The following is a 12,080-nucleotide window of genomic DNA, read 5'->3' as shown; positions in this document are numbered from 1 at the left end:
TGGCGGAGGAGGCGATTGCAGCCTTGGGATGTATGCTAGGCTTGCTCACAGTCAGAATCCGAATACTGTCGAGCAAGCTTGTATGCCATTAAGATTGAAAGAAGACGCAGCAGAACTGCCTCGGGACTCACTGGAATGACCCTGGCTGCCCTCCCTCTACACTGTCAGTGGCCTTCACAGATACATTCTGCGAGTGTATTCAGGCGCAGATACGGGATCGCAGGTCGTGAGAGCTGCCTGGAAGTGGAGAGGAAAGGCGGGAGTCGGGCGGACGCAACAGCAGGGCCCGAGAGGCAATGACTCGGACTGGAAGTGTTCACGGCCTGTAGAGGGCGGGTATGCGTGAGACGCGGTAAGTGGTCGACGTCACCGTCGGCTTCGCAGGCGGGTGGCGGGCCAGTTGAGCGACAGTTGGGAGCGGACGACGGCGGGACGGAGGATGTGACTGATGCGGTCCTCGTCGCGCCGCCGTCCCCGCCACACGCGCGCTTCTGCACTCGACGTCGCCACCACTCCTCACCACACTGCCTGTCGACACCCGCCACGGCGTGCGCGGGAGGGCGTGGGCCTTATATTGGCAGCAGTGACCTCCTCCTCCCTCTTATGCTGGCAGTCTACCGCATCCGTCCGACCGGTCAAGTTCACGCGTCAGCGGTCTCCCCTCTGCTCCGTTCTCTCTGCTCTTGGGCTTCCGTTTGGGACGAGGGGCGTAGGATCGGTGCTGGCACTAGTACAGGATGTATGTTTACATTCGCGCGTCCCCGTCTCTGCACGCACTCTCTGAACATCGCTTCTCATTACTAGATAACCACGACGACACCTCCTTCCGCCAACTGGTACATAGCGATCCGCGTCCTCGCGTCCTTCCCGACCAGCTTGTTGCTGAACGTGCGTCAAACCATCCTGTCTTGGCGTCGTAGGACGCTCTCTTCCGAGCTCTCTGAGAAGGTGTGTCATGCTCACCTGTGTGGTATGTCCGCACGACCGTACTCTGTGACACTCACGTTTCTCATCATCCAGGTTCCTTCGCTCAATGGATGTCACGTACATCTCTTCGGACTAAGACTACGGTACGAGTGTACCTGCTGAAGAAAGCTGAAGCAAGATGGTAGACTCGAGCTTCCCGTCGGGCACACCTGGACACAGAACGGGTAACGGTGAGTCATCTGTCGATTGATAAACTGAACTGATCGTAAATGGAACCTTGCGGTGGACGCTGCGGAATCAGCACTCAACACTGTCGTCGTTTCGCCGATCTCTGGATCAGGAAGGACATGGAAGCGAAATCCGAGCTAACGCCACTACGTCCCGTCTCATCATCCATACATCGTGGAATACTGACGTTTCCGAGCCCTCTCATATCTGAGCCTCGCAGGGCTCGTTCGCTCGTTCGACCGTCTCCCGCATACATCGAGCACAGCGCGAGCCTGCAGCTCGCCAACGCTAGACAAACAGATCTGCGCGGCGGGGACATGGGGGTGAACCACCCGCGATGCAAAGCGCGAGAAAGCACGTCACTCCATCCCCAGTCTTGCGCCGGCCTTTACTGACGTCGAGCTGTCGCTCTGCAGATGAACCGCAACCAAGAAGTGGTTGAACCTTCCATGCGACCGGAGGTTCCGCGTCCTCGATTTCCGTGTGGTCGTCAGCGGATTAGGGTGCGTGCGTCGGATGAGGTAGCTCCCTGCATGCTCGACAACGGCGATGCTCTCTCGATTCGAAGGGATAACATCAATCGGAACATGTTAAATGCAACTATCGTACATCGTTCACGCTGCACTTCAAGATACGACGGCCCCGCCCCGTCAGTTGGCCGTCTGGATCAGAGCCGTATGCCGTCGTTTCTCTGGAACGACGGCAGGTGGACGCTCCGTGATTGAGTGAGACCGTCGCCGTATACTCGGCCTGGGGAGTGGTTAGGTCGCGTAGTCCTGAGACTCACATTCTACTCCGGCCCCGATTCAGAGGCTGTCGGAGCTGAATTACCGACTGTAATCTGTGAGTGTCATAATCCTTGTCTATCAGGCCACAGCCGTATCTCCGTATGCTCATCGGCCTCACAGACAGCCCCCATTCAAGGGTACTTTGGAACTATCGGACTCCGAGGACGATAATTCTGTGAATGTGCGGAAAGTATTGTATTGGACAAGTACAGTACATTCTTTGAACACCTTGAACCCAGGTCGATTTCAACCCGGGCCGACGCTGAACCATGCCCATCTGCTAATCGTACTTGGATGTCTTCGTGCGACAGCTGCGGATGCTCCCAGGTGCCCCTCTGGCACCCGCATGAGCATAGCGCACGACGCCACAACCTGCGCATCGGGCAAACTTCCGGCTGGCGGCGGCGAACGTCTCGCTCTGGTGCGCAGCAGTGCCGCACCATGATAGCCCAGGAGAAGCCCTCGAAAGCTTGTCGGAACGGGTCCGCGGACCAGACGGTCGCCCCCGCATGCTCTCAGGAGGATCGCCGGGTGATGGGCCGTGTCGTCCTGGGTGGCTTGTCCATATAGTTTATCAAATCGAAGTCGACAAAGAACTTGTGCAACAAGTTGATCTGGGCGTCGTCAAAACGAGCCGTACCGTCACGGAAGAGGGGGGTAGGTGTTTGGGGATGACATTCGAGCCGCATACGCCGAGGAGGCCATGGCTCCTGACCTGATCCGGGCCTTAGTCCTGCGAGGGCGGCGGACGAGCCTCAGCAAGGTATCGTTTGGATTGCGCACCCCAGCATGTGCAACATTCTACGAGACCACAACATTCCGACAGTCGACGCGCTCATCACGTGCCGCGTCGCGCGACGCGTCTTCTTCGGTCAGACACATTGCCTCGATTTGTCTGCTTTTGTCTGTTGTCATACTCACCTTGAAGTGGCAGTCGTCGATCGACGTATTCATTTGTTCTAAGTTAACTTCTTCGAGCTCATGAATACACCTGATACCGCACGTTGCATAACTCTCCCTGTGACCCAATCCGGGCGCGTCCTCGACTTGGCCCTATGATGCAACCACTGTACAAGCTCAAACCTAAGGAAGATCTACCACGAGTGCGACACACAATATTGGACCCTCGGAGACCTTCCCGCGGGTCTCTGGTACGTCCGCCTGGTATGTATATCTACCCGCCCTCTGGACGGCGGTTGCACTGTGGTCGAATGATTCACCGGAACGTGCAAGACCTGCGGCGATGCGAGCTTACTGCAAGAAGTGAGTTGATGTTATTGTCTGTGAATAGAAGCTGGGACTCACTATCGTGCCACTGTTATCGAAGCAAAGCACCGGTCCACTCCGCCAGTAACGCGCTGTCGGGGCATCTCCACGACATCGTACTTCCAAGTCGACGTGCCAGCACGCGCTCGGTAGGGTACTGGAGACACATTCCGAGACACTGTGGGTACCGGGAACGACGTCGTATGCGCAGACGGGTGCGTATCTGCGCCTAAATTACTCGCTTGCAGCATCTTTGACCTACTGTCCCGCCCGCAGAGCCATCGTCTTTCCGCCCTCTGCATAAGCGGGGCATGGCAATACGTCCTCAATCGTTAGCCATAGCTGCAATGTGGTACGTAGTGAGATTCATGAACAATCCACGTGCATGGTAACGCATGGTCATGTGCTCAGCACGTCGCGCCTATAAGTGAGTGATACTTGGTAAAGCACCGCGAGTATACCCATTCGCATTCGCTGCTGCTAAGATCAACGGTCCTTCCGCAACACCCGCGCCGCCAGCGGCCTGGAATGCGAAGGTACGAGCAACGATGCCGCGTCCACGGTTCGCTCATTCGCGTTTCGCATGCATATAGCGGCCTCTACGGGTCCGAACTGGCTTGCGACCGTTTACACTCGAGTTCAGTGCATACAGCTCCACACATCCTGTACATCGCACCGGAGGCCACCGTAACCGAGGCCATACTACGCGGCCGGCCACAGAGACGATTGGCGGAAATTTTGGGTACTCGAAGGAATCTTGGATCGGCGACGCGTGTCAGTGGCCTCAGTATCTCCTGCTGTCGAGTGTCTTACACATGCCTGTAGGTGTGCCGAGCCCCCGCGCGACTTTCTAGGCGTGCTTCCCTCGTGGCAGCACTACTCGTCGCGCGTTATGCGGGCTGCGATGGCGCGCGACTCTGAGGAAAAGAAGCGTCCGCTGAGAAAGCGCGCCGGCGTTGGAACCTACTCGCAAGGTGAGATGAAGGTGCACGGCGAGGGTCTTCATTCGATGAATGTGTCTCAAGCACTCGTTTCGCAATGGTACATCGACTGCGGATGCGTCCCAGGCCTCGTGTGCCTCGTGTGTCGTGCATTCAGGGGCGAGAGGACACGGACGGTACCGTACATCAATAGGGGGAAGCAGTGCTTCCATGTCCTGCTTTGCGCTACCCGCGAGCTTATCGACGCAAGGTTATGTTCTCTCGAACAAAAGGCTGTGACATGAACATGGGCAGTGATACCAAGCACGCGCACTGCGTCACTTAGCGGCGCGACATGACGCTGCACTGTCCTGGCACGAGTGCGGCTCAGGGCATGCGGCGAGCACACGCATTGCCTCCGTTCAACCGCGTACTGATAAACTGACCTTGTCTCCTGCAAGCACGAATCCGCAAGTCTTCTGTCGCTTCCTCCATTCTTCTTACCGTCTACGCATTCTTAGCATCTACCTTTGCTGCCCATCAGCGGGGTTCCAAGCCGATCACTTTCTCTATAACAGTCTGTTCATCTGTGTGTAGTTCGTGCTCCAGACGCGTTGCCAGAAAGCTCAAGTTCACAATTTTATAAGGTGAGCTTTCAGCGGAGTGGTGTCTGCGCGACATACTTCGATGATCTGGTACGCTGTGCAGTGTACCCTTTCCCAACGCCACTTGGGAACATTGTTTGACGTTCTGCAGATCGAATGCTAGCTGCGCCAGGTATGTTTTTCGTCAGAGTGCACTGGCAATTTTACATAATGATCCAACGACACAGCGAGCTGCCAGATGACACGTACAGTCATCAGTGAAAATATGCCCCTGACAGGCCATCATTCTAAACTGCGCAACTGCTTCAGATCACCCGCATACATGAGGTATGCTTCTGTCTGCCATGGTGCCAGTTTCTCGCATGTCATATTGACTTGCTTTGTCAATACAGTGACACATATCCGCGTTTTCCGCAGGAACTCATCGAGTGCATCTACGAGTTCCTCCGATACGAACCCCGTGCACTTACAAACTGCTGCCTCGTTTGCCATGCTTGGTATCACGCTGCACAGCGCTTTTTCGAGGGCGCAACGCTCACGCTGAAGACCCGAGAAGTCTTTGATAACTGCGCGCGCATGTTCTGTTCCAAACCCAATCGACCATATGGCAGGACGTTCCATCGCCTATATATCTCGGAGGACCTTACAACACCATTTGTGCGCATCTGGCCGATGCTCATCCCCGGGTGTATTCTACCACAATTGTCTTCGCTGAATCTGGCAGGCCTTGACTGGGCAGCTGCCAGTCCTCATCATCTTTTCTTCCGCCGCCTCTCTTACTATACCAGCATTAGAACCCTGTCCATCACCAAGTGTCGCTTTCGCCGTGCAACGGAACTCCGCAGGATGCTCAACGCGCTGGTGGGCCTCGAGGATCTGAGTCTTTGTGGCATTACGCTGCAGGATCCAGTCGATTCGGTGGCCCGCTGCTTTCCTTCGTTTCAGCACAACCTCAAGAGGATCAAAATTTTGGCTAGCGCGGAGCCGTCGGGCGGTCATAGACATTACGGTGCCATCGCACGTCCAGGCTTGTTGGGCGCATGCGCCGCATACTCGTCCGTGGCTGGTCTATCTCTGGATCTGAAGAACTTCTCTTCGCTGCAACACCTCGATCAATTCCTGTATCATTTCTACGGTCTCGATAGTTTGTGGGTATGCGGGGTGTTTGACCCAGGCCCCAAATCCACATCAGCAACTATGGCCCTGCATTCGGAGGCTCGTACATTCACTCACTCATTGTCGAAGCTCCAACTCGCCAATATGTCCACGACATGCGCATTGCAGCTCCTGAGGTTAGTGTTCACCTCGCAAACATGCAGCAAATTGGAGACGCTGGGGGTTGGTCTCACCGATGCACCAACTCCAGAGCTGTTGTTGTGTGTTACGGAGGTACTGCATCTCGTCGGAGCTGGTCTCAAGGTGCTCTACTGGGAATCTGGCATAGCTGATGGTGAGTCTACTGTGCTCGCCGCCTGCTGTGAATAGATTGCTCATTGGGATTATGGCAGACTCGGTCCACGATGTTTTTCCCCGAGTCGCAACGAACACCTCGCTGATTAGACTAGACGTGTCATTTCGCCTGATCAATCCCTCATTGCCAAGGATCCAAAGGATCCTGGGTACCTTGTTATCTGACGTTCAATGCCCGCATCTGGTGCGACTCGAAATCTGCATTTCCCTAGCCCATTCCGGGATACGTTGTCATGGGATTGGATGGACAGAATCTCCTGACCATGCTCCCGCTTTCCACAACATCCTCTTTCGCAAAACCTTTGACCGACTTCCGAGGTTCGCCTGGATCGAAGGCGTACAGATTCGATTCAAGCAGTCCTGGGGAACCATTGCCATGATGTCAGCGATCAAATCTCATATGATCATACTGTTTGCACCGTGGTTGTTCCGCGGAGTTCTGGAACTCGCATTCTACCCCGATCCTGATGGTGAAGTTTTTGTCACTCAGGTTCCCCAGTCCGCACACCCCGGTGAGTTTCGCAACCACGTCGTTCATAAAGGCGGACCTGCAATCTGCTCGGTTTGCTCATCAGCTCGAGTAGGTATACATGCCGCACGTGAAAATATCGGACTCTCGAGTAGTGAACGCGAAGAAGGCGTAACCAATGCCAGTGACCACGAGGGTACGGAGGCGGACGACGAAGAATCACACGTGAAAAGGACAATGGTAGCGAGTGTTGAGGGCTATCGGACCGACGTTGTATGGCCCACGCACGCATTATGTGTCTAAGGTTGCTTGACTCCCATGGCCAGTCTGTGTGCCGTCGTCCACATCCACCGGGGCTAGTATCTCTTGTCGTCCCGCCGAGTGAGTCTGCTTGAGACAGAGGCCCATGCTCCTCTGAATTCCTGCTCAACACTAACGGTTGTGACGAAGACGAAGATGAAGTAGGCAACGTACAGTGTGCTCCAATGATGCCACAAGCCCAATCAATCTACTGGTCAAATCAGTCAGTCAGGACCCGTTCTAGTCACGGTTTAGACAACGACGTAGGTCCTCAAGGCGTCAAAATCCACGATCGGAGGGCCAATGATCTAGCTGACCTCATTTGCTATAGAACGTCACGGCTACTTACATGCCAGCTATGTCAGCCCAAGGATGGTGTGTAATATTGGTGCTTATCGCGGTCGTTATAGCTAGACACTGGATATAATACGACGAGATTCTTCATTGACATGATGGCACAATCAGTAAGCTCCATCTGTATCACAGCGACGAGACCCGTCACAACAGCACGGGTCTGCAAAACGAATGCATGCACCGGACCTAAGCGACGACGAGCTTGTACACAACCACAGCTCGTCATAGATGGCGAGGACACGGACCTACTCATGGCTCAGCATATAAGGCTCGCCGAGTAAGCACGGGTACGAGTGTACTCTGTGTCTGGTGCAATAATTGCCTATCGTACCCAGCCCCATGTCCCCGCGCGCATCCCACGTCGAAGCCCCAGACGATCGTCGTGGAGATCATATACAAAGATACTCACCGCGCGAACACGCTACGTCTGCCGCTCTACTTCTTCTTCAACTCAAATTTCTCGCCGGCCTGGTACGCGTTCGCAGTTCGATCTGCTGGGATACTCGACGCAGGAGATCGGCCTAGCGCGAGGTTCGCATACGCGATGGACATGCAGTTGCTCTGACCGTATCCGCACCCGTTCTTGACAACGACTCTGTGGTCCTCGTGAGAACGTGATGCTAAAGGACGGTGAGCCACGATGGGTCATTAGGGACAACGTACATACACTAGTTCTTGCGATGCAGTCGAAAAGTGACCTGACCGTTCGAACCCAGAAGTGGCATCTTGCACGCGGCGACCGCATCCTCGGACGTCACGGTGATTGAGGTGCGGAAGACAGGTGTCTGGTCCGTTCCCTCGCTGTCCATCGTGCATCGATCCAGAGCGAAGCAGGATTCGGGACTACCGTCTGGAAGTGGCTGGACGCACGACGAGGTGCCGACTCGGAATGCCTGGAGGTGCGATACGACTGTCGTCAATTACGTCGCACACGTATCACAGGTACTGATTCAAATACAAAGACGTGCTCCGTGCGGTGGGCAGTGACGTACGCATGAACAGTGTCGATATCACATCCAGCGACGGTATGAAGTCGGGCGGGTGGACGGACACGGTAGATGGTGACTAAAGGTGCGAGTAGAGCGCAGGGCGGACGGAAGCTGGGGCGGAAACGCGGGCGCTCACCATGACGGCCGAGTTGCGTAGTTTTACTCCGCAGGCGAACATAATCGAGCACAGTGTGCCGTACGCATCAAGGGACGTCTGCAATGTACTACTGAGCACGAGATAGAAGTAGCAGTAGCAGAACTAACCCACATACTGAGCACCTTCGACATATACGGGGACGACGCACCACCTTGCCATCTCTCATGGCAGTGGATGAGCTCGAGGATGTTGGGAATCGCATGGATCCCGCTAGCGATAGTTGTTGTCAAAGCGTGACTGAGCATTGCCGAGATCAGAGTGAGCCGTAGTAGAGCGGACGACCGACACCTCGACGTACCTGGTCCCGGGAAACCCGTACGGCCTGCCGAGTCGTCGGCGTCCTTGAGAGGCCACATACACGCATACGGAGGTTGCTACTTGTTATTCAAGACAAGCGGAGCTAAAAGAGATGGGCCGTGTCGACGAGAGCTGTCTGCAGAGTAGGAGGAGGAGGACGCAGGAGGAGAGATGGAAGCGAGAGACTGCGTCGCCCGAGACGCGTCCACGTGCGGACCGCGTCGCGCCCCGGATGATGTCACTGACGCGGTACTCGCCCCGCTCCTCCCCACCACAGGAAGTCTGTCTGGTCTCTGCGTCCTCACGCTCTCTGTGTCAACAACTCGCCTCTTATCCCCGGCCTCTTCAGCGCATGCCCGAACTCGCCAGGCAGTCCGGACTGCTCTGAACACGCTGGGCTGCAACCGACGCGCATGCCGCCTCGGTAAGCAGCCAACGAACGCGTACCCGTCCTGCTCCGCATGCCCTCCTCCGCGCCATCCTTTCCCCCGACTTACTCTTGTTCATTGTGTAGCACGCGCGCTCGTCCAACACGCTATACACGACAAAGACTCGTCTTCGCCCCGTAGTACGCTCACGCACGTCACCACGCTAGTATCGGACGCCCTCGCCTTGGACTTGCCAACTTCCGCCGACCGCGTCGACCTCCGCCTGCGTGTCAAGTCCCGTCGTTCAGCAGCACATCATGCATTCACGGTCCCCGGTGCGCTCGCGCTGTTCATTCATATCGGCTGCCCTCGCGACCAGCACTCCGGATCCGGAACGGCAGGAAATCGCCTTGGCGGGAGCAGTGGCCTGCCTGCATGGTTCTACAACCATTTCGTGTGACATTCACTGAAGTTCCCGTTTCCAGACGCGCATTCGGGACGGGACGTCCGCATATAAGCCCAGTATTGCACGATATCTCCTTCAGTGGCCCGTCCCTGCAGCGAGGACGCGTCGTTCCTCGCAGCTACGCAATTCAGGAGGAGAGCTATAAGCAAGGCTGCCGGTACGCACGGGGATGCTCAGGAAGTGTTCTAAAGCCCGCGACGTACGATGACCGAACACAGTCAACATCGTCAAAGCAGAAAGCAGATGGGGATCTTGGGCGGATACCGGGATGGCGGGTGGAGACGGCGAGACCTGCGTCTCAGAGCATTCGAGCGAACCGGTGGAGGTCACATCTGACGCGGGGGAATCGAGCTCGAGCTCGCTTGCAAAATCGTGGAGATGTAAGCATCTGTGTATGCGCGTCCGAGTCCACGCTCTGGGACTTCGTAGATCTCCCCGTCTGGAGGTCTGTCCGTCGACCTGCCTCGCACAGCGTTCTGTGGCTTGGCAATACCATGGCGTGAGGGGCTTTGCGAGCCGGCGACCATTGTAACTTGAAGCATGCTAGGCGCATGAAGGCTTGGTGTAGCATCAGAGCCCACTTTGCGAGATGAGTGGTCCGTATGGTCGAAGATGGTCTCGTCCGCAATGTAGTCACAATGTATTGCGAGTAATATACGAAGTTACGACGTCTGCTACAGCGATTTGCAAGTACAGGACAGGCGCGGATGCAACGTACCTCTAGAACGTCATCGTCTACGATCGCACCTCCGTCAAAAACGACAACGGGGTTGCGGACGACCGTCTGTCGGTCAATTCTATCTGAATAGGTGGCGATGGCGCGGGCCTCCTCGCAAATCAAGATAAAATACGCGTTTCGGGACTGAGATAGGCTTTCAGCGATGAGTGACTGGTTCGACGTCATCTGAGCGGACATACTATTTGGCAGCGAGGCGTTCCAGTACCCTAAGCGAGCTCTACACGTCCTGTGCCGGTTTCGTGACACGCAAAAATTGACGAGCGAGACGATAGGAGATTCGTGCGTGGCACCGAGTGTCATCTCGAATGCCGAGCGACGATCCTGGGCTGCGAGGATTGGACGACTTCGTAGTACCCGCACAATGTGTGACTGAAACGCACCTTCCGGTGATGGGACTGAGGAGCCTGGCTGTGAGCGTCTGCAAGAGCCTGCGTTGGTCGTGTTCGTGGCTGTCCGCACGCAACCTGTAGCGCGCGCAGACCCCGCACGGATATATCGAACGCGTGTCGAAGCCGGTGATCGACAGCGTTGGCTCCGGACGGACTTCGGAGGCGAGGGATGACAAACAGTCTATCACGCGGAACACGGATTAGTGTATGCCGTTGAGCGGGACAGTAAGACGTACAGACGTACTCCTCGGAGGATGTATGCGCAGATCTTCGTGCGTCGTTGACGAGAATGGACAATGATCAAGCACCGCTGAGTTTGTAGAGCGATAGATGGATGGGACCAAGACAAAAGACATGCACTACGAAGGTATTAATGTGAGCCTGAGGTTTCCGTGGGGAGTTCGAATTGATGCAGGCTGGGAACTGTGCCCCGACTTCAATACTGCGAAGGATCACTGTGACTGGTAGCGGCGTAGCTTGTCGGCTATAACGCAGGGGCTTCCATTGTCCGTAATGACGACGGCAGTCTACAACAGAAAGCCAATGTATGGTAGCCCGCCGACGTCCACTGTCTAAACAAACGGTAGCTTTAAACCAGTCGTCTACACGTTTCCTGCCGCGTCGTGTTCTGGCGCAAGACCGAGAAGAATACAGTCATGTATAGCAAGCCTTCCGGTGCCAAAAGATACAGCCTGTGCCGGGTGCGGAAAGGCGGGCAACGTCGAACGGCCGCACCATAAATGAAGCATATGCGCAAAATCAAAACTCACTGTGTACCGAGTTGTCCATGAGCTCCGCCGGCAACGCGCTTCCTACACCAGCTTCCTACAACAGCTTCCGAGTTGCATGAGGCCCCGAAGACATACAGACACGGTGGACGGCACCGACTGTCATGGGTCAAAACCAGGAGGACCGGGACAGCGTCGAAGCCATGAAGAGGCGGACACGAAGGTTCGTGTACTGGGAAGAGGACGCGTCGCAGAGGAGTGCTGATGTCTAGAACGGAGCGCCAAGAAGCGAGCTGTGGAATGTACCCAAGGGAGATTTTCGAGGGATATGAGGCTTCGGTAGTCCGCAGACCTCAGAACGTCGCAGCCCTGTACAGTGTGCCCAGGCCATGGACGAGTGGGCCGCGCAGTGCTGGCATATGCAGCGAGACAGGCTGATTGGAGCGTAGGATAGTCTCCGAGGGAAGCAACGCTGGACAAAGGCTCTAATTACCGGTCCAGCAGGGTAGAACGCAGGCTCGAGACATGGCGGTGGCTTGACGAGGATCCGAGCCTGGAGGCGATTCGTGAAGTGCCCGACGCGTGCATCACGTGCAGACGCGCGGATTCAAGCCGTCATC

At 55.9% G+C, this 12,080-nt stretch overlaps 2 protein-coding genes across 2 annotated transcripts; one reads left to right on the top strand and one right to left on the bottom strand.

Annotated features, from left to right (window-relative positions):
- The first annotated feature begins 270 nt into the window (after positions 1-270).
- B0H18DRAFT_619840 (uncharacterized protein) lies at positions 271-1,160 on the top strand. The gene is made up of 3 exons (XM_048038808.1): positions 271-739; positions 805-948; positions 1,021-1,160. Exons 1-3 carry the CDS (start codon positions 449-451, stop codon positions 1,087-1,089), a joined length of 504 nt encoding a protein of 167 aa, XP_047889881.1. The 5' UTR covers positions 271-448; the 3' UTR covers positions 1,090-1,160.
- A 6,229-nt stretch (positions 1,161-7,389) lies between these two features.
- B0H18DRAFT_1194147 (uncharacterized protein) lies at positions 7,390-11,609 on the bottom strand (the record flags this gene model as incomplete). The annotated part of the gene is made up of 14 exons (XM_048036063.1): positions 7,390-7,947; positions 8,031-8,237; positions 8,320-8,392; positions 8,453-8,530; positions 8,622-8,683; positions 8,772-8,847; positions 9,076-9,168; positions 9,218-9,305; positions 9,353-9,421; positions 9,808-9,895; positions 9,942-10,221; positions 10,323-10,913; positions 10,977-11,091; positions 11,503-11,609. Coding segments are annotated over 14 exons (2,112 nt in total), but the record flags the coding sequence as incomplete, so codon positions are not given.
- Positions 11,610-12,080: the final 471 nt, after the last annotated feature.

The sequence above is a fragment of the Fomitopsis serialis genome (assembly GCF_022376445.1).
Source record: "Fomitopsis serialis strain Sig1Antser10 chromosome Unknown B0H18scaffold_73, whole genome shotgun sequence".
Lineage (NCBI taxonomy): Eukaryota > Fungi > Basidiomycota > Agaricomycetes > Polyporales > Fomitopsidaceae > Fomitopsis > Fomitopsis serialis.
This window is presented reverse-complemented; position numbering and strand designations above follow the sequence as displayed.

Coding starts and splice junctions, on each gene's coding strand:
- B0H18DRAFT_619840 (XM_048038808.1), top strand. CDS start 449: ATGCGGTCCTCGTCGCGCCGCCGTCCCCGCCACACGCGCGCTTCTGCA. Junction 740..804: donor TGCTGGCACTAGTACAGGAT/GTATGTTTACAT, acceptor TCTCATTACTAG/ATAACCACGACGACACCTCC. Junction 949..1,020: donor CTTCCGAGCTCTCTGAGAAG/GTGTGTCATGCT, acceptor CTCATCATCCAG/GTTCCTTCGCTCAATGGATG.